This window comes from Pipistrellus kuhlii, unplaced genomic scaffold (genome assembly GCF_014108245.1).
Source record: "Pipistrellus kuhlii isolate mPipKuh1 unplaced genomic scaffold, mPipKuh1.p scaffold_m20_p_11, whole genome shotgun sequence".
Taxonomy (NCBI): Eukaryota; Metazoa; Chordata; class Mammalia; order Chiroptera; family Vespertilionidae; genus Pipistrellus; species Pipistrellus kuhlii.
The window spans coordinates 30,825,222-30,846,086 of NW_023425416.1; the positions used below are offsets into that span (position 1 = coordinate 30,825,222).

Below are 20,865 nucleotides of genomic sequence, written 5' to 3' on the forward strand. Positions count from 1 at the left end.
TCTCCTTTTGAGGTACTGACAAGGTAGCTGCAACACAAGGCCCTTCTCACTTTGGGGCTTTTTTATTGAAATATAACACTCTCCTTTTCATCACGATCATATACCAAACTTCAGTTTGTGTCCTCAAATTCCTGAAGATACGGGCCCTTGAGACATGGTTGTCCTCTCCATTTCTACCTCTGTCCCCAGACAGGATTATAGAAGACATTTTTATCTAATTGGATAACCCATCCCCAATCCGTCAATGAGGGAAAAAGCAGTCTCTTATCAGAATAAGTGAGCCAGTGTAACCGAGAAAGCAAGGACCAACAATTATTTTTGCTCTTCCCATGTGGGAAGTCACAGCTGGTGTTTGTGTGGAGGGACATTATTCCATTTTCCCATCACATGGGAAGGAAAGGAGGTCACTGAGAGTTAGCGATTTTTGTAAGAAGTCAGGGACTGAGGCCTCAGGGATGGCACCTTGGTGAACCTCAGGATCAGCTTTGTGTCCTTACAAGACGTGTGAGATGGTGGAGCCTAACCTGAAAAAGCAGCGTTCAGACACACTGCAGGGTCCAAAGCAAAGTATCCTGAAGGGTCATAGAAGACATAATAAGGGAGGAAGAAAAGAAGGAAGAAATGGAAGGAGGGAGGGAGGGAGGAAGCTTTGAGAACATGGGCCCACACAGCAGAGAAGGGGCTGCAGGGAAGGCTCACTCACCCTGTCCTGGCACCTTTAGCAGATGTGCTCTCTCCCTGAGTGCTGGAATGTCAAGGCCAGGGAGCCATGGTCAAGAGTGTTGGCTGGGAACAGACCTTGAGCTTCCCATGCCTCCTTTGTTCTCTAGAGCAGTGGTTCTCAAAGTGTGGTCTCTGCATTAATAATAAAACCACATAGAAATTGCCAAATACTCCTCAATAGTAAATATATCAATAATTTGTACATTCATAATATCCTACAAGTGTTTGTGTCTTCAGTGTGTAGCTCTGTGCCTGGTACAATGTAGACATTCAGTGTTCATTGAATAAATGAATAAGAAATAAAGATTAAATGTATAGGGAGTATATAAGTTCAAGGAGAGATCACAATTACCTGGAATGCTAGGAAAGGCTTCCTTCAAGATGGAGTGGGAATTCTACAAGCTGTGATTAGAGAAGGAGCATTAGACATAGTCCAGTTTTGAGTGAGTAAAACCACAATCAGCTGCTCTAGTGACTGCAAACTCTTTGAAAATGTGGCCTGAAGACATGTTCTATCTAAAGGACCTCTACTCTGTGCTAGGGAATTTATATTTCATTCTTCAGAATCAAGATGGGGAATGATGGCACATTGAATATACTTATTAGGGAGTTCACTCATTCAACATTTTAAAATACTTACTGAGGATCTGCTCTGTACCAAGGCTTGTGCTTAATACTGTAATAAAACTGTTAAGGTCAGGAATCATCCCTGCATTAGTTATGAAACTGTAGGATGAGAACCATCTTTGTACCAGGGACAAATTATTTTCACCTATGTTCTTTACAACAGGCTGATGGAATAGTTATCATTATTAACCTCTCTGAATATGAAGAGTGAAGAAATTAAGAAACTAGTTTCATTTAAACACAGCCCAACGGACTAAAAATCCATGAAGGTGTAATTAAGAATGAATGAAAAGCTCTCATTTAAAACGTAAGGTGGTGGGTTTTGACAAATGAATACATTTGGCACCACCACCATCAAGACATTCCCATCACCCCAAACATTCCCTTCCCGGTCATTGATCTGATTTCCAGCATTATTGATTACACTTGTGTCTTATCAACGGCATCATGCTATGTGTACTCTTGCATCTTGCTTCTTTAACTCAGCATGGATTTTGTGTTTCTTCTATATTGTTGTGACTATCCCTAGTTCATTTTATTATTGTTGAATTCAGACTTTTAAGAAGAGAAGACATTCATGAAATAATCACCTAATTATGTTATCACAACAGCATTCATTGTGTAAGGATACCTACAAGTGAAAATATATTGTTTGTTGACAATTCCATCAGTACTTAGGGTATATACTAGAGGTGCTGTGAAGTGGGTCATGATTCAGTTTGTGGAAAATAAACGTTATTAATGGGTATCTTAAAAGAATCCTATATATCCTACGAATGTCTTTAAGTCCCTTATTTTTAAAATTTCAGTCCAGCTGATGCTCGGAAATGCTTTCTGTTGTCTCTTTGAACCTTGCCCTTCGCTGGTAGAAAAAAAAAAAAAAGAAAGAAATTTGTAAGGCGCATGCGCCCCTGTCCCGGAGAGCCCCCAGCAACAGCGTCAGCGGCCCTGCCACCTCCACGTAGACGGCGAAAGCGTACTGGGCCCTGACTTGGTACCGACCGCCCAATCCCGGGAGCCGTGGCGGTCACGTGCGCGCAGCACGCCGGCACGGCCCCGCCCACCTCCATGAACTCCCGCGAGGAGTCCGGCCTGCGCTGCCCCAGCCCCAGAGAAACTCCCGAGGGCCAGGCTGCGCTTGCTCAGTGCGGCCGGGGGGCGGGGCGGGAGATGCGGAGGCCGCGGAGCCGGGCCGCCCCACGGGCTGGGAGCCGGAGCTACGCCGTAGGGGCGCGGCGTCACGGCGGCCCGAGCCGGGAAGCCCCATTCTCTTTACGCGGCTGCCAAGAGGAAACTTCGTGGGTCCTTCCTCGGCGCCCCGAAGACCTGGCGCCGGCTCCCTGGTGCGCCACGATCGGTGAAACGCCTCTGCGTCAGGGCCTCGCTGCCCCCGCCAGGTGCGGGGCCTCGGCGCCATGGACTCGTCGGCGCTGGAGCGGGACGCCGTGCAGTTCGCGCGGCTGGCGGTGCAGCGCGACCACGAAGGGCGCTACTCGGAGGCGGTGTTTTACTACAAGGTGAGCTGGGCATCGCGGAGTCCGTCCGAGAGGCCAAAGGGGCGGGTCCAGGTGCCGAGGCGACCGGGCTATCTGGCCTCTGCTCTGGACCCTCTTTCTCTTCCTGCTACCTTCTGGGGCACCAGGCGCCCCCGTGCCCACCCGGGCTCCTGCCCCCGGGGCCTCTGCCACGAGGGGGGAGTTTGCTCATAGCTTGGGAGTGACCCCTTCTCCGGTTGCAGTCCTGATTGGCCATGCCCACCTGGAGCTGCTCTGGCCGCAGTAGTTAGTTAGGTGTGGGTAGTTAGGTGTGAGTAGTTAGTAGCCAGCTGATTCTGTCACTTGGGTCTCATTTGCGGCTCCTGGGAAGTGGTCTCTTAACACACCCTAAAAGAATGCATGCTCGTTGGAGAAAAGAAAATAACATCTTTAAGGAAGAAAACGTCTTTTATCTCCTAGCATTCGATGGTATGTTTTTGTGCTTGTGTTTCGACGCATGTGTGTGTAACCCCCCCCTCTTTTTTTTTTTTAGACAAACGGATCTTACTGTTGATGCTATTTATAATCTGTTTTCATTTGAACTTTTTCAGATGATTAAATTTACTTGTGTAATATCTTAACAGATGCATAGCATTCCATTATGTTGTGTGTGTGTTTTTAAGCATCATTCTGGTTTTTTAGCATCATACCCTTGTCATTCATTTTTTACGCGTGTCTTTTTTTTTATAAATTACTCGGGACAGAATTATTAAATCAGAGCCCACCCTCTGCTCTTCAATCTTGATTTGCAAACACACCCCTCCAACTCAGCCAGCCCTCTTCCTCCTTGTGGAGACAGGGGTATCTTTATCATATTGTCACTTTTTTTTTTTCCCCAAGAAATGTTGTCAGACAAGTAGTAGTAATTTTTTTTTTTTTTCCCATGAACGGATATGCTGTCAGTAGTGTGTGGTTTGCTTTTCTCAGATTAATATTTTATTGCCTTCATTTTATAATTCGTATTTGGAGACTTGTTCAGAATCATTTCGTTTGGACTTTTTTTTTTTGACAATTGGACAATTTCATGAAGGTGTTATTTCTTTAAAAGTAGAAATTCTGTGTCTTTTAGTTTTGTGAAACAACTGGTAAATATTCATAGATTAAAATACTGCCATATAAAATAGTTTTTTTCTGAAGTGGAAGGATATACTTTGCATTGCCTCTTGTTTTGCTGTAGGATTTATGTGCATGTCATTGGGAAGAATTTTTTATCTTTGAGAGTCAGAGTGGTTGTGCGCCTAGGAACTATTTACATAAACTTTATCAGATTTTTAGTGCTTACTTTCTTCATACTGTTCTGTATGGGATTCCTTAATGTTAATCACTTTCAAATAGAAATGAAATGAGTAAAGTAAAATTGATAGCAATTTTTAAAATTTGCTTTATTTGTTACGCAAAACAATTTAAAAATTGGTATTTAAATGCAAGATAATTAAAGGGATAAAATATATTTTACACATGTATATTCCATTAATTTATTGAAGTTAAGTGTAGCTATAATGTATTTAGATAACGTTGGTGCACATGGAGTTATTTTTTTCTCCCCTGAAATAATTGAGTTACAGAATCTGAGGAAATCATAGCTTTTGTACCCACACAGCTTTTAGACTGAATTTCCATTTGAATCAAAATCAATAATTTTCTTTTGTTAGGTTTAATGAAACAACTTCTGCTCCAATAACTGGACTCTAAAAGTGATAGTCACTGGATGGCTTCTTTGGATCCAGACAATTAACCATGAGCTTTCATTAAGTGTACCTGTTTAGGTTACTGCAGAGAAGGTGTGTTTGGAGAAATCTCTCTCTGGTCCTTCTAAGTGGTAGCATTGGTAACCATCCTGAAGTGGTGATGGGAAGAATGGCAGCTCTCCCTCATCAGCCACAGCATAATTGGCTGTGGAAGTTAGGGAATGAAGAGCTGGAAGGTGAATCCAGAGTTTCTTAATTCAAATGAGTTGATTTCATACCGCTGAAGCCTGCTTTAAACTGGGACACCATTTGGCAGTATTTTCTGTGGAGAAAGATTTTCTTCCCACTGTGAGATATTTAAGCTTTATAATTTCTTGTAATCTTTTCTTGACATTTAGTTTTACCTTATTTCATTGGTTATTGTTATCTGCTCTAATGCCTTTAAAGGTCACTTCTCCAGTTTAAGGTATATAATTTTAAGTCTAACCTATTGCAAAAAGAAAACATAAACCACAGCTATTCTAAGAAAATGATTATAATCAATCCCTCCTATTTGAGTTGATAAATTGTCAATAGTGTGAGAAAATTAAGAGCATTAGGAACTGAAGAAAGGGTATTGGAGTATTATATAATTCACTTGCTTTATAAATAAAATTATTATGATCTTAAGGACAATCTATATTTGTCATTCATAGAAACCAATAGTGAGTTAAAAAGTGGTAAAGAAAATTCAAATTGTAATTTACGTATTATATTCCTTTGCATTCTTATTTTTAGGAAGCTGCACAAGCCTTAATTTATGCCGAAATGGCAGGATCAAGCCTAGAACATATTCAAGAAAAAATAAGTGAATATCTGGAAAGAGTTCAGGCTTTACATTCTGCAGGTTAGTAAAGACTACTAAACTTGTCAATGTATTTTTTTTTTTTCTTCTCTTCCATCACATCTTACTTTTCCCTCTATTTTTCTCTTTCATTTTTTATCTTTGGATCTTGATCCTAAGTCTCCTGGTAATTCTTCTTTTGGTAATCATATCTTTAAAAGTCATAATATTTAAATGAACTATAGATCTGGCAAGGAGAACCTTAGAGATAATGCAGTTCAATCTCCCCAATTTCCCAGAGGTTTAGAGATGACCAATTATTTACATTCTGGCTGTATCATTAGCAAAATCAGGATTAGGACCCTGTTAAAGTATGCTTTTTAAATATCTGTCACATGCCTTCTCCTTGTATTAAGTTTAAATGACTATTCCTCTTAAGTGTTTAAAAATATTTTTTTTTATTGATTTCAGAGAGGAAGGGAGAGGGAGGGATAGAAACATCAATGATGAGATAGAATCATTGATTGGCTGCCTCCTGTACTCCCCCCTACTGGGGATCGAGCCCACAACTCGGGCATGTGCTGTTGACTAGGAATCGAACCCAGGACCCTTCAGTCCACAGTCCAATGCTCTTTCCACTGAGCCAAACCAGAGCTCCTCTTCAATGTTTAAAGACATCAGCATGGGTTCACAGAGCCTTCTATATCAGTATCCTCAACCGCAAGACCTTAACTAAATTCTCATAAACCATGTCTTAGAAAAGCAACATGTAGGCAGAGACCTAAAACAGATTGTATTTATGTTCGTAAACAACGTGGAAAATTCTTTGAAGCAAGTACACACAGACTGAATGATCACAGTTTTGTTAGAGATCAGGGTTTCTGTCAAAATCTGTTCACAAGGGTAGAAAAGAAAATAATCACCTGTTGACATTTTGTTTTAGAAATTCATCTCACTAAAGACTCTAACCCTTTTTCCTGTGGCCCTATAATAAAGCCACAAGCAGCAATTTATTTATTTATTTATTTATTTATTTATTTATTTTTTATCTCATAGCACACATAAACTATTACTAAAATTTAGTGGCACACCAAAAAATATATTATTTTTGCCAATCTGACCAAAGAAATAAGTGTAATTTTATTTCACACCGGATAGCTATTGCGTTGACTCGTTATTTTTTAATTTGACAACCTAATGAAAAAGAAGTATCTATATATTAGGTATTGCATGTTTTAAAAATTCTTGCTGCACACCAGTAAACAGGTTAATATCACTAGTTTAGAGGAATCTTTACGTATTCAATCTTTCCTGATAAATTTCATGCTATATTCCACTAATTTCAGAATAGATAGGAGCAGAAGTTATAAGCACATAGTTGGGATAAAGTAGATTTGATGATTGGATTGTTATTATGACAGTCCCTTTAAAGACAAATTGATTTAGCCTCGTCAGTGTGGCTGGTAGAACATGAGCCCACACATTGAAGGGTCTCAGGTTCAATTCCTGATCAAGTGCATGTACCTCAGTTGCAGGTTTGATGCCCGGCCCTGGTTGTGGTGATTTCAAGAGGCAACTATTCAATGTCTCTCTCTCTCACCCCCTTCCTACTTTACACTCTTCCTTCCATTCTCTTTAAAAAATCAGTAGAAAGCCCGGCCAATATGGCACAGTGGTTGAGCATCAATCTAAGAACCAGTAGATCATGGTTCCATTCCAGGTCAGGGCAGATGCTCTGGTTGCAATCTCGATCCCCAGTAAGGGGCCTGCAGGAGGCATCAATTCTCTCTTATCATTGATGTTTTTGTCTCCCTCTCCCTCTTTTTTTCCTCTCTGAAATCAATAAATATATACATATATATGAAATCTGTAGAGCATTAAATGGTCTCCTTAATTATTTTAAACAGAAGAATCATTTATCAAATAATAATCTTGTTCTGAAACCCAATTTTTAAAACATAAAATCTGCTGGCAGTGAAGAGACCTTTGAGAGATGAGTTGTCTTTTGGGTGGGAAGAGGTAACAGCCTAAAGAGAAATTTAGTTTTTATTCTAGGGGAGGTGGGAAGTATACTTCTGTCATCTAGTTCCACAGAGGCCAGAGACATTGAAAAATCACACAATGGACAGGACAGTCCACAGCAAAGAATTACCCATCGAGAATGTCAGTAGTGCCAAGACTGAGAAACCCTGAACTAGATATTTTAACATTTTTGAGGTTTGGTATCTTCATTTTATGAATGGGATGTACATTATTCAGAGAGGTGTTACTGAGAGTTAAAGCAAAAAAGATCACCAACCATAGCCAGTTTGGCTCAGTGGATAGAGCATCAGCCCATGGACTGAAGGGTCCTGGGTTCAGTTCTGGTCAAGAGCACATACCTCTGTTGCAGGCTTAATGCCCTGCCCTGGTCAGGCTCATGTGGGAGGCAACTAGTCAATATGTCTCATAAAGATGTTTTTCTCTGTCTCTCCCTTTTAATGAAGGATTATAGAGTTTTGGTAAAGAATGTCTTAAATGTATTAAAATGGTATATTGTTTCCCAGATAGATATATAGGTAATACTTCTTCTATGTGGCCTTTTTCCTATCCTAGTTCAGTCGAAGAGTGCTGATCCTTTGAAATCAAAACATCAGTTGGACTTGGAGCGTGCCCATTTCCTTGTTACACAAGCTTTTGATGAAGATGAAAAGGGGAATGTTGAAGATGCTATAGAATTGTATACAGAAGCCGTAGATCTCTGTCTAAAAACTGTATGTATAGCTACAACTTAAATTTGGTTGAATTATGCTAAGAAATTTCTCCCTTTACTAGTGAATTTTATTTAACAATTCCTTTAAAAAAAAAAGTGTCATGAATGTAACTAAATTACTCATTAAAAGATGGAGAGTAAAAAATGAATAGTGGATTTTAACATCTTGTTTAAAGTTTTGACAGCATTAAGATTGAGTCATTAAGGATTTTTTTTTCTAAATTACAGGTAGTTTTTTAATCTCTCTACATATAACTAAATTATTACAGGAAGAATTCACCATCACAAATTTAGAATAAACTCCCCTCTCCCTTTTTTTTTTTTTTTCCAATATCATACACTAAAAATGAAGGTAATGGTTTGGAAGTGCTTTATTAATTTGCAATGTGAAATCCATATGATGAGTTGCTTTCACTTCTCTCTGAGGAGCCCTGGGTGGGACGTGAGCTTTAAAGGGCTTATAGTGCATAAGAGCACTGATTTGACAGGAAGATGAGGGGAAGTGGTAGAGAGTGGTCTCAGTGTTATTCAGAGCACTGGCTTTTTGATTAGGGTGTTTTGCTCAGGAGAACCATCTAGCCTGATCACTGTGTGGTACTGGAGACTGGAGGTGAGCGCGGGTCTCTTAGGTTCCTACCTTCCATGGTACCAGTTCGCACAGTTGTGTTCCAGTTACCACCTGTCCACATTAAGTGGCCTTAAAGCTTACCTCAGTGACAAGTTTTCAACACTATTTGAAATAATACCTTTAAGAATGAAAATAAAATGTATTGGTTTATTTCTCTCATAATTTCAAGAAGTGTAATGTACATGGTCAATTTTTTTGCTTAGAAATATCATGGATCAAGAAAATTAAAAAATAATTATGCTTCAGAATGTCTATCTCTCTTTCTCTTAAGTCCTATGAAACTGCTGATAAAACTCTGCAAAATAAACTGAAACAGTTGGCTCGACAGGCACTAGATAGGTGAGTTTTGGTCACTTAAGTTCTTATCCATGGGTGGCAGTGTATTGTGTCACTTTTATCTAAATGTGTCAGAGCTGATAATAACAAATCTCCATCTTTTACCTGAGATGTAGAGGAAGTCTACTTTTTTTTCCTTTGAGTGCATTTACTTCCCTAGTTTCCTGCTTTAATTTTTAAAAATAACATTAATCAAGAGATGTTTTCTTTAGCTTTTTCTATGTATAAAACAAAAATGATCATGGTATTTGAAATAGAAGACTTCCCTTCTATTGTGAAATATCAGACTTCCAAAGAGAACTTCCAGAGAAGAGAGCCTTCCAGAGCTAATAATAAAAATGAAGAAATTGAGAATGAGCCAGCTTACAGCCATACACATACCCTAAATTATATAATGCAGTAATTCCTTCAACTCTGCTCAAATGTCAACTTTTCAATAAGGCCTGCCCTAACCAATATAAAAATGAATCTCCTTCAATACTTTTATTCTGCATACTCTATTCTAATATTCTTTTCCTTAACACTTTCTGAGGCATGAAATGTGCCAGTTTGTCATGTGAATGTCTGTATCCCTTCCATCACTTCAGTGCAAGCTCTGTGAGTACAGAGAATTTTGTCTGTCTTTGTTTAGTGCTCTGAGTATATAGCAGAGTGTTGGACTTGTAGTATGTGCTCAGTAGGCATTTGTTGAAAGAATAAATGGATTTGCACAATAGAATTCTACCTCTTGAAGAGTACTGTAGACAAAGGAAAGGGTGGAAATTGCTTTTATAGTTATATTTCATAAAATTACCTCCTTTTGAGGCTCTGACTAGCTGTACCACTCCAGTCCTTTTTATTAATCAAAGTATAATAGTCATCCCTCCATTTTTTTTTTTATCATCATCTAGTCTTTAGTTTTGTTTTTCAAATTTTTGAAGATATGGACACTTAACACATAGTTATCTTCTCCATTTTGACTTCTTTCACCAGTCTGAATCATCGATGACTTTTATTACCTCCTTGAGGCCCAGTGCATGAAATCCATGCATGGGCAGGAGGTGTCCCTCAGCCCAGCCCACACCCTCTCCAATATGGCACCCTTCGAGGGATGTCTAACTGGCAGTCAAACATCCTTCTCACAATCCAGAACTGCTGGCTCCCACCTACTTGTTTGCCTGCCTTTCTGATTGCCCCTAACCCCTTCTGCTTGCCAGCCTGGTCACCCCCTAACCACTCCCTTACCAGCCTGATTAATGTCTAACTGCTCCCCTTCCAGCCTATTTGCCGCCAACTTCCCTCCTCTGCTGGCCTGGTCACCCCTAACTGCTCTCCCCTGCAGGCTTGATTGCCCCCAGCTGCCCTCCCTTGCAAGCCTGGTCCCTCCCAACTGCCCTCCCCTGCTGGCCTGATAGCCCACAACTGCCCTCCCTTGCTGGCCTGGTCCCTCCCATCTACCCTCCCCTGCTGGCCATCTTGTGTCCACCTGGAGGCAGGATCTCTGACCACATGGGGGCAGCCATCTTGTGTGTTGGAGTGATGGTCAATCTGCATATTACTCTTTTATTAGATAGGATAGAGTTCTGGTGCATGGCTGGGGACCAGCTGGTTTGCCCTGAATGGTGTCCCACATCAGGATGGGGGTTCCCTTGGGGCATGGGGCAGCCTGAGCTAAGGGCCTGTGGTGGTTTGCAAGCTGTTCACCTGCACGTGCGCGCCTCCCCCCCTTGGCGACCCAAGTGGAGGGCCTGGTATCTGGGATTTATCTTCTACAATTGAAATGTTGTAGCCTGGGGCGGAGCCAAGCCTTCTGTTCGCTCTGTGGCGACAGCCATTTCTGTTGGGATTTATTTATCTTCTGTAATTGAAACTTTGTAGCCTTAAGTGGAGGCCTGGGCTGGCCAGGGTGTGTGGAAGGCTTGGCTTCCTCCATCACCGGGGAAACCCAAGTCTCCTTCCTGCTCTTTCTGTGGCTGCAGCATCTGGGTTGGATTAATTTGCATGCTTGCTCCTGATTGGCTTGTGGGTGTAGTGGAGTAATGGTTAATTTGCATATTATTATTTTATTAGATAGGATGTGGCTAACTCTTCCAGTATTCTCTAAGTGTTTCCTAGCTAAGTGCACTGGGGTAGGTCAGTCATGGGCTCCTTTCAGGAACTGTTCAAAATTATGGATTGGATCCATTCTCTAAGAAAAATGTACATAAATTTTTTGGCATGAATTTCATAGTTTTCATAAGACTCCTGAAACTATATATGGACCTCAGATTAAGAACTTATAACCAATCAATCATCTGTGCAACTTTTAGCTTGTTCTTTGACAAAGTCAGATTTCCTTGAATATCACGTGAGGCCTGAAATCCAATCCTTAACAGTAGTTTCATCTCCCACTGCTTCTCATTTGCACTATGTACAGGGGTTGCATCTTTTGAAATTACCTTAACTATGCTGTTTCATATTACCACACATTTACATATGCTATTCTCTCTACTCCAAATACTTCCTCACTCCCCAGGTGGACTCTGCAGCTCAACCATCAATTCAGAAAAAACATTCTCTGATTCACCCTCTCTTCCCAGTTCATTAAGTTACTACTGTTATGCATTTACTCAAAAGTAATATTTCATGTTAACATCTGTCACTTCTGATGTAGTTATCTTTCTTTCCCCACAAAACTATGAATACTTCAAGAGCAGGGATTGTATTTTATACATTCTTGTATCCCCCTTGCATAGTATCTGATATATTATAAATGCTCACTTAATGTTAATAGAATATTGTTTGCAAAAATACCTTTGGGAGTAGCTTAGTGAACAGTTGATTAGTTTGTAAGAATTTTATATACTAGGTTTATATTAGGAATGCTTGACTGGTTCTTGAAGTAAAGTTTATTTTCTGGAAAGCTTAAATGTGAAAAAAGCTAAAAAGTGTTTCTGTACCTCTATTATAGAGCAGAAGCATTGAGTGAGCCTTTAACAAAGCCATTATGCAAAATCAAGTCAACCAACATTAAACCAAAGCCACCTCCAACAAGAGCACATTTTCCACTAGGAACTAATCCCTTTCTTGAAAGACCTCAGCAATTTATAAGTCCACAGGCATGCGATGCACAAGGACAGAGATATACGGCAGAAGAAATAGAAGTTCTCAGGTAATTAGTTTTTGATTTATTGTAAAGAACAATTTTGTTAACATAATCAACATAGTTTCATTCTCATTAGGTTTGTTGAGTCATATTCAGATCTTATAGTGTATAATGTTATTAATTAGATATTACATTGTCGTGTAGTCACAACTTTAAATACTTATAATTTTTCTAAAATATTCTAATATTAGCATTTCTACCAGGTATGTTTTCCTGAAAATCCTAGTATTTCAAAATTGAACACTAGTGGTTAGGGAGCAAAATAGATCTGTGGCAGATCAATTAATCATCTGTGCAACTTTGTAACCAGATCCCTAATGGGAAAATAAGTTGTTGACCTTGAAATAGCAGTCTAGGCCAAGAGTCAGCAAAGGGAAGCCTTGAGCTATAAATGGTTTTTGCATTTCTTTAAAGGGTTCTAAAAAAGAAAACAAAAACACAGAACAACATATGACAGACCTCATTGCAAAGCCAAAACTATATTCTATTTGGCCCTTTAAAGAAAATGTTTATCAACCCCTGGACTAGGAAGCCATCTCAGTGTGTGGGAGAACTCATGGGTGTTAAACATGCAAAACAACAGTGATGTGGAACTCCTCGGTTGCATTCTGAGCCTGTCCAGGTGGGATAAATCTCTGAGCCAGTGTGGCAGTTCTTCAGTTGGGCTCTGGAAGAAATCTAACCTACTTAGAGTAGTGCAAATCATGTAGTTGCTCATTTTTAATTTCCTAAAATTGAGCCTAAAGGGTTCCTTATGTAGCAGCCACCTGAGGGTTTTTTTCTTCCTTTTCTTGCTATGGATTTTAATTCTATTAGTCTGGCTCTCTTTGCCTGGCAAATTGCATGTGAAATGAAACAGCACAGAGCATAATGAATAAGAGTGGTTTTGGAATTGAGAGATGGTAGATTAGTAACAGTCCAACACTTGGGCTACTCAGCATCCAAAGGTTCTCTTCTGTACACATTTGACGTTCCATAGTACAATAAAACAAGTCTATATTTCTAACAAATGCAACTATCCTTTATGCAAGTGAAAAGTTCTCATCCTCTCAGAAAACGTACTGATATATACACAGTCATAGTATCCATCGCTTACTGTATTAACTGTTCCTCAAATTCAGTCACAGTCTCCCCGAATATTGGGGACTAAGTGGTGAAGTTACCCTGCAATTACTTCTAAATAAAATGCGGGAAAGAAACAGAAGAAGGAAATAGTAAATATACTAGTATACAAATAAATACACACAAAACAGGAAAATATGCAAAGCTCCTACAAAACACATTTAACTTTTCAAGAGGCCATAGCTCTTATCTATGACATTTATCCACTCCATATTCTCATACCCAGAAAATATGAAGAACATAGCTTCATAATTATAAATGTCATGTTTTTTTAAATCTCAAAATAACTAAGCAGTTGTTTTTTCCCTTTGGACTTGTATAGAATTCACTTTATCCCTGGTATCACACTTTCAGTACTTCTGGTTGGGCCTGTATTGAGACTGTTCTTTTGTTGTAACTCTACTGAATTGAATTAAATCAGTTATTTTCTGGTATTCAACAATTTTGTAAAAAATTTGTCTAAATAAAGATACTGGTTTTGTCCAACATGAGATTGTTGGTTTAATTTTATTATAGTACCATACCTTGTCATTTTAAAGAGTTGAAGTAAATTTGGTAATTTGAACATTTGCTTTAGATTTTTCTTTTATTTTTTAGGACAACATCAAAAATAAATGGTGTAGAATATGTTCCTTTCATGGCTATTGACCTGAGAGAACGTTTTGCTTATCCAATGCCTTTCTGGTAAGTAAGCACTATTGCAATTTTGACTTCCAATCTTTTACTTTTTAGTACTTGTTTCATATTCTGAAGCCTAATTACATTTATAGTTTTGAATTTAAATTTGTAGTTTAAAAATTTGATTGGAAGGGAAGTGTGGTTATGGGGAGGAGTTAAGGCAGTGCAGCAGTACCTCTGTTACTCTTTTGTCTCCTTTTGCATAACATACTCAGTGCCAAGCATAGTTCCTGGCACAAAATACTTACTCGGGAAATATTTGTTCAGTTGTTGTTTGATCACAACAAAAATGCAAGTCTAAAAGAACTGAATGGAAAAGTGGAATAGAATGATAATATTGTTGTTTACTAAGAAGATACAATTTAAAAAAGAGTTAATAATGGAAGTGTTAGCATCGCCTTCTAGGACAATGGCAGCTTATGTCAAGAGCCTTAAAAATAATTGTTTGGTTCAAGACTCCCAGCTTCTGGTCATCCTAAGGAAATAATTTCATTAAGGATGTTTATACTAGAGGCCAGGTGCACAAAATTTGTGCATGGGGTGGGGAGGTTGTCCCTCAGCCCAGCCTGCACTCTCTCCTATATGGGACCCCTTGAGAGATGTCTGACTGCCCATTTAGGCCCGATCCTACTGCTCACAATCCAGGACTGCTGGCTCCCAACTGCTCACCTGCCTGCCTTCGTGATTGCCTCTAACCCCTCTGCCTGTCAGTCTGATCACCCCTTAACCACTCCCCTGCCAGCTTGATTGATGCTTAACTGCTCCCCTGCCAGCCTGTTGGCCCCTAACTGCCCTCCCCTGCAGGCCTGATCGCCCACAACTGCCCTCCTTTCAGGCCTGGTCCCTCCCAACTGCCCTCCCCTGCTGGCCATCTTGTGGCAGCCATCTTGTGTCCACATAAGGGCAGCCATCTTGTGTGTTGGAGTGGTGGTCAATTTGCATATTACTAGGATAAGAGCATTCATCAAAGCATCTCATAGCAAAAAGTTACTGAAACAAATATTTAACAATATAGGAGTGATTAAATAATGGTACATTCATTTTATATTAAGTGTATTAAGTATTAGGGTTCCCATAAAAAAATAAGTCCTTGAAAAATATAGAAAAAATGCTTGCAATCTAAGAAAAAGATAGAAAAGTATATAAACAGCATTCAATTTTTTTCATATGTTTATAGATATATAGAAAATTATGTAAAGATTAGACATCAAAATGTTTAGTTTTTATTTATAGGTAAAATTGTTTTGAGGATTCAATGAGTAATGTATGTAGAGTACTTTAGCATAATGCCTGGTATATGGTTATTATTCAGTAATTAGATACTCTCATTGTTAGCCTTACAGAAAAGGGTTTGTCAAGAGCCAAAAGATCTGTAGCTTCATAGGTAATTTTGAATGAATCAGATTATATTGTTAGTGGCTTTATTTTATCAAAACTTAATTTCTTGAATAACCATATCTTTAAAGTAAGCATAAATGCATTTAAGTTGCTCTTCGTTTGCAGTTATCTGTGTTTTGTTGTTTTGTTTTAATAGGGGCACATGATCAGATTGATTGGATTCATGATTAGTGTATAGAGCCAGATTTAACTAGAGAATTATTTTAGGATGACCTAAATATAGCTAGGATCACTGGACAAAAAAAATTAGGAAATTTTAATTTTGGTTTTGAGTCATTGTTTAAGATTAATTTTATTGTTTTTTAATTTTTATTATTACCTCAGTGATAGATTGGGCAAGCTACCATTATCACCTAAACAAAAAGCTATGTTTTCCAAATGGGTACGCCCAGAAGACCTCAGCAACAATCCTACAATGATTTATACTGTGTCCAGTTTCAGCATAAAACAGGTATGTGTGTATATATATTGTATATTTCTAAATGAATGCTAGCAATTTAAAGTAATTTGGATATAGATTTGACTTTTTTTAAGTTTTTATTATCTATTCAGATGCATGAGTATATTTGGAAAAATTATTCTGCACACTTTTAGACATACTGAGATAATAAAAGTATGAATAACTATTTTGAGCAGACACAGGGTTTTATATAGACCCTATTTGTGGACACATGCTTGCAGATGAGAAAGTTGAGAATATGAAATTCACCATTGATAAGAAAATAGAAAAGATAGAAATGGGGCTTATTAAAAACACTTCAATGTTGAAACAACAATATGACTTTATTGCAAACTTTAAGTTTTGCAATGAAATCATAGGTCTCTTCCACATTAGTATAAAATAGTGATGATTCAATCTTTTATATACATACTAGAGGCCTGGTGCATGAAATTAATGCATAGGTAGGGTTCCTAGGCCTGGTTGCCAATCAGGGCCTTCTGGCTGCCTTCCTTCGTTCTGCGCTGCCCTCTGGTGGTCAGCACACGTCATAGCAAATAGTCTAAATTCCTAAGGGAACAATTTGCATATTAGCCTTTTATTATATAGAATTCATCTTTATAGGTCATAAACCAACTTTTTAAATGTCTTTAATTTTTTTGTCATTAAAAGTGTCATTCACTAGATAAAAATGGTAAAGGGGTTAAGAAAACACACACACACACACACACAAAAAAAAAAACACAACAGACATAGACAACAGTATGGTGATTACCAGAGGGAAAGGGGAATGGGGAAAGTTGGAGAGAGTAAAGGGGGTATAAATGGTGATGGAGGGAGGTTTGGGTTGGGGTATTGAACACACAATACAGTATACAGGTAATATATTACAGAATTGTACCCCTGAAATTTACATAATTTTATTAATCAGGGTCACCCCCATACAATTTAAAAATAAAGTAACATTGTAGAAGGAAAAACAATGGGTATGCCTTTATTTATGCAAGGAATGCATCCATATTTAATTATTCTAAATTCATTGAAAGTTTATTTGGTTTTTCAAGGATTTATTTGAGCAAAATTTGAGTTGGCAGTATGACATTTCTATTTATTTCTTACTCAAGCAGTAGTCGAGATATTTAGTATAAAAAGTCAGGTGCTAGGTGCAATGCTTAAATATTGTGGAAATGTTGATACATTAATGAAATATACTGATAAATTCTTATTAACAGACAATAGTATCAGATTGTTCCTTTGTCGCATCACTGGCTATTAGTGCAGCTTACGAAAGACGATTTAATAAGAAGTTGATTACCAGGTAAAAATTTATATTTGTTCCTTTAGCACTTTTCATATAAATGTCTTAAATAGAAATTTAAAATGTAGACCTTTTTGGCTTAGAAAGTAAAGAGAATGTATCACTCAAAATATTATGGCTCTTATGTATTAAGCAGATGATTTGTGAATGTGAACAGATTTGCTAAAACAGAGTAAGAATATATGTGCATGTAGTTAATATGTGAAGAATAAGTATGTCTTGAAATAAATGAAATTAGTCAAAGTAAAATTAAGTCATGTTTATAATTTCACTCACAATCTCAATCCCTCAGCCCAGATTGCAAGAGGGCACAGGCCAGACTGAGGGACTCCACTGGTGCACGATTGGGGCCAGGGAGGGAAGCGGGAGGTTGGCCAGCTCGGGAGGGCCCCCCCGGGAGTGTTTGGCCCATCTCACTTTGCTCAGTCCCAATCAGCCAGACCCCAGCAGCAAGCTAACCTACCAGTTGGAGCATCTGTCCCCTAGTGGTCAATGCACATCATAGCAAGCGATTGAGCAACCCTGGCATATCATTCACATACTAGAGGCCTGGTGCATGGGTTCATGGACCAGTGGGGTCCCTCAGCATGGCCTGTGGGAATCAGGCTGAAACCAGCAGTCCAATGCTGCCTGCTACTCCTGCTCATCCTGGCCCCACTGTGCCTGCCCTGGGCTCATGCCCAGTAAGTCCCGATTGAGAGAAGCTCACACAGCCCAGAGGAATTAACTAGCCCTGAGCCCTGCCTCTGGTGCCCATCTGTCAGCTGAGCAGCACTCCCACTGTGGGAGCACACTGACCACCAGGGGGCAGCTCCTGTGTTGAGCCTCTGCCCCCTTGTCAGTGCGTGTCATAACAACTGGTCAACTGGTCATTTGGTCTTCCGGTCACTTAGGCTTTTATATATATAGATTAGACTTTGATTGGTTCAATGGATGACTGGACACTTAGCATGTTAGGCTTTTATTTTATAGGATTGTACTGTATAATAGCCACAATTCACATGTGGATATTGAATGCTTAAAATGGCTAGTCTGAATTAAGATGGGTTGTGAATGTACAGTAAAATGCATCAGATTTTGAAAACTTAGCACACAAAAACATATAAAATAGGCAAAATATTTCAAATTTTTACATTGTAAAATATTTTGGTGATGTTGGGTTAAGTAAAATATATTAAAATTACTCTAACATTTAATATAAAATATATGTAATATGAAATAACATTTCTTTTGACTGTAACTGCTTTAGAATGTACAGAAATGTTACTGAAATTGTGTGGTTGGTTTTTATTTTTTAAAGTTTTATTAGCTTAAAATTATTTATTATAAAAATTAAGCTTCATAAATTTTTAATACAACTTTCCATGACTGGTTTTTGTGTGTTAAATCCTGAAAGTATAAAGGTAAATTAGACACAGACCTTAGTTTCAAGCTATTTACCATCTTGGGTAAACATCATACATGTAAATAATGTGTGAAAGAAAATTGATGCTGATTGTTTTTACAAGTATCTTACTGGATAATTTTGTGTAACTTTTATCAGTGTTGTTATAATTTTATCTCTGTCAGAGTTGTTGTTTGTTGCCTTAGTTGTGGTTAATTGAAATGCTCTTCTTTACTTGTTGGGGTCAATAGTAGATTATTTTATTTGGGTTAAAATATGTCCATTTAATAGAAAATTTATTTGAGTATATAATTTAACACTGAGCATTTTTATGAATATTATGAGATTTATGCCCTTCTGTGTGATCTCATAATATAATTCATTTGTTTACATTTAAAAAAGCACTTTGATTAGGGTGAAATTTTTTTCTAGGCCTACTATAGAAAAATATTCTCATGTTTATTTTTATCAAATTGCCAAAACAATAGCACATATCTATAATATTTTGTATTAGTAGTTATGTTGAATATTAATGTTGGTGTTTCAATATTTATTTTCTTTACAAAGCATAATTTACCCTCAGAATAAGGATGGTGAGCCAGAGTACAATCCATGTGGAAAGTATATGGTAAAACTTCACCTCAATGGTGTCCCAAGAAAGGTGAATAATATCTTTGTCCACCCCAATCTCCTCTCTTCTCTCCCTCTCCTCTGCTCTCCTTTCTCTTCCCGCCCCCCCTCTCTCGCCCCTTCCTTCTTTCCCTCCCCCTTCCCTGCCTTTAAATACTGAATAGGATCATTAAGAAATATTACTTGTATAAACATTTTAAAAACATGTAAGCATTTTAACATTTCATTGATTTTTGAATTTGTGATATACATACTGCTATCAGTAACAAATGTTAATGATTTTAAAAAAAATAGAAATCATGACAAGAATAAAAATTTTTTTGTAATGGTTTTGGGAAAATTTATAGAAAGTTCCAAAAAATAATTGTTTTAGAGACACTGTACATTTCTAGAATCCCTAATAATTTTGATGTTAGATTCATAGTATTTAGCATGTGATTAGCTAAAGGTTATCTCTCACAGGGAGATTAGTGTGAACTTGAATTAAAACATCATATAACATTTTTAAGTTGATTAGATTCTAGAAATAGGAAACTGTCATTACCTTAATAGGTATATCATGCTATTTACTTTATCAGTATGAAAGATGCTTTTTTTAATAAAAAAGATTTTAAGTTATTTTATACCAACTAAGGAAGTACTGTTCTCTTTCCCCAGGTGATAATTGATGACCAATTACCTGTTGATCATAAGGGAGAATTGCTCTGTTCTTATTCTAACAACAAAAGTGAATTATGGGTTTCTCTCATTGAAAAAGCATATATGAAAGTTATGGGAGGATATGATTTCCCAGGATCCAACTCAGTAAGTAATAGAATGATCCAAATACAGACTACATTATCTAATATGACTATTTTAAATTTGAGTGATTATAGATGCTGTTTTGTTTAAAGGATGTGAAAACAGATAACCTCTGAATCATGTTTATTATGGAAGTATCTGTTTTCTTTTATAAGGTTAACACGTTGTACACTAAGTCCTCACTTAATGTCTTCCATAGGTTCTGCATCTTTAAACAAAATTACATATAATAATACCAATTTTACTATACAGTAGATCCTCGGGTTACATTGGAGACCCATTTCTATGGCACCATGTAAGGTTTTCGCCATAAGTCGGAACCCATCTACATAAGCACCTACATGGAACACATACACAGCAGTAATAAAGTGAAACAGTAAAAAATATTTAAAAGAAAGATAACAATTCCTGACCTTTACTTGTGGTAAATAAATAATAAAAAACATAAAGCACATATATACATGTCGAAATGACAGAACTTTTTTTATAACTAAATGGGAGATGGCGATGTAACCACAAAACGATGTACTTTGAGTCTGACGTAGCCCAAGGAATGCCTGGCCTGTAGTCTAATTTATATGAATGAGAATTAAGTTCCTATGGCATCTCTTCAACAGTATAATAAAATATTATTCAAGGGACTGCTGAATAGATTCAGTATTCAGGAAAGCCTATAATGTAGGTGTCTGCTATTATGTTGGAATCTACGATAGGAGCAATTAATACAGTGTACATTTTCAAAAAGCCTCTTCCCATCAAAAGAGTGTGTCATATTGTCATAGTTCTATATATTTTTTGTGATTTGTAAACTCAGATTCAAGGACTTTTTGTTAATTTTTCCCAACTTTAACCTGTAAAA

At 37.8% G+C, this 20,865-nt stretch overlaps 1 protein-coding gene across 16 annotated transcripts in view; it reads left to right on the forward strand.

Moving 5' to 3' along the window:
• Positions 1-2,493: 2,493 nt before the first annotated feature.
• CAPN7 (calpain 7) overlaps positions 2,494-20,865 on the forward strand; it is a 42,904-nt gene continuing 24,532 nt past the window's right edge. For 6 of the 16 annotated variants that reach the window (XR_004986864.2, XR_004986863.2, XR_004986862.2 and 3 more), the window contains exons 1-11: positions 2,496-2,867; positions 5,351-5,459; positions 7,992-8,149; positions 9,048-9,115; positions 12,042-12,242; positions 13,956-14,042; positions 14,238-14,276; positions 15,759-15,885; positions 17,106-17,191; positions 19,143-19,236; positions 19,863-20,009. Coding sequence is in view for 9 of the 16 variants with exons in the window: in XM_036431516.2 (XP_036287409.1) it covers positions 2,766-2,867; positions 5,351-5,459; positions 7,992-8,149; positions 9,048-9,115; positions 12,042-12,242; positions 13,956-14,042; positions 14,238-14,276; positions 15,759-15,885; positions 17,106-17,191; positions 19,143-19,236; positions 19,863-20,009 (1,218 nt within the window). In the remaining 7 variants the exon portion in view is untranslated. Of the gene's footprint in view, positions 2,868-5,350; positions 5,460-7,991; positions 8,150-9,047; positions 9,116-12,041; positions 12,243-13,955; positions 14,043-14,237; positions 14,277-15,758; positions 15,886-17,105; positions 17,192-19,142; positions 19,237-19,862; positions 20,010-20,865 lie in introns of all 16 variants that reach the window. The other 10 variants (XR_004986865.2, XR_004986866.2, XM_036431523.2 and 7 more) reach the window with 7 other exon arrangements.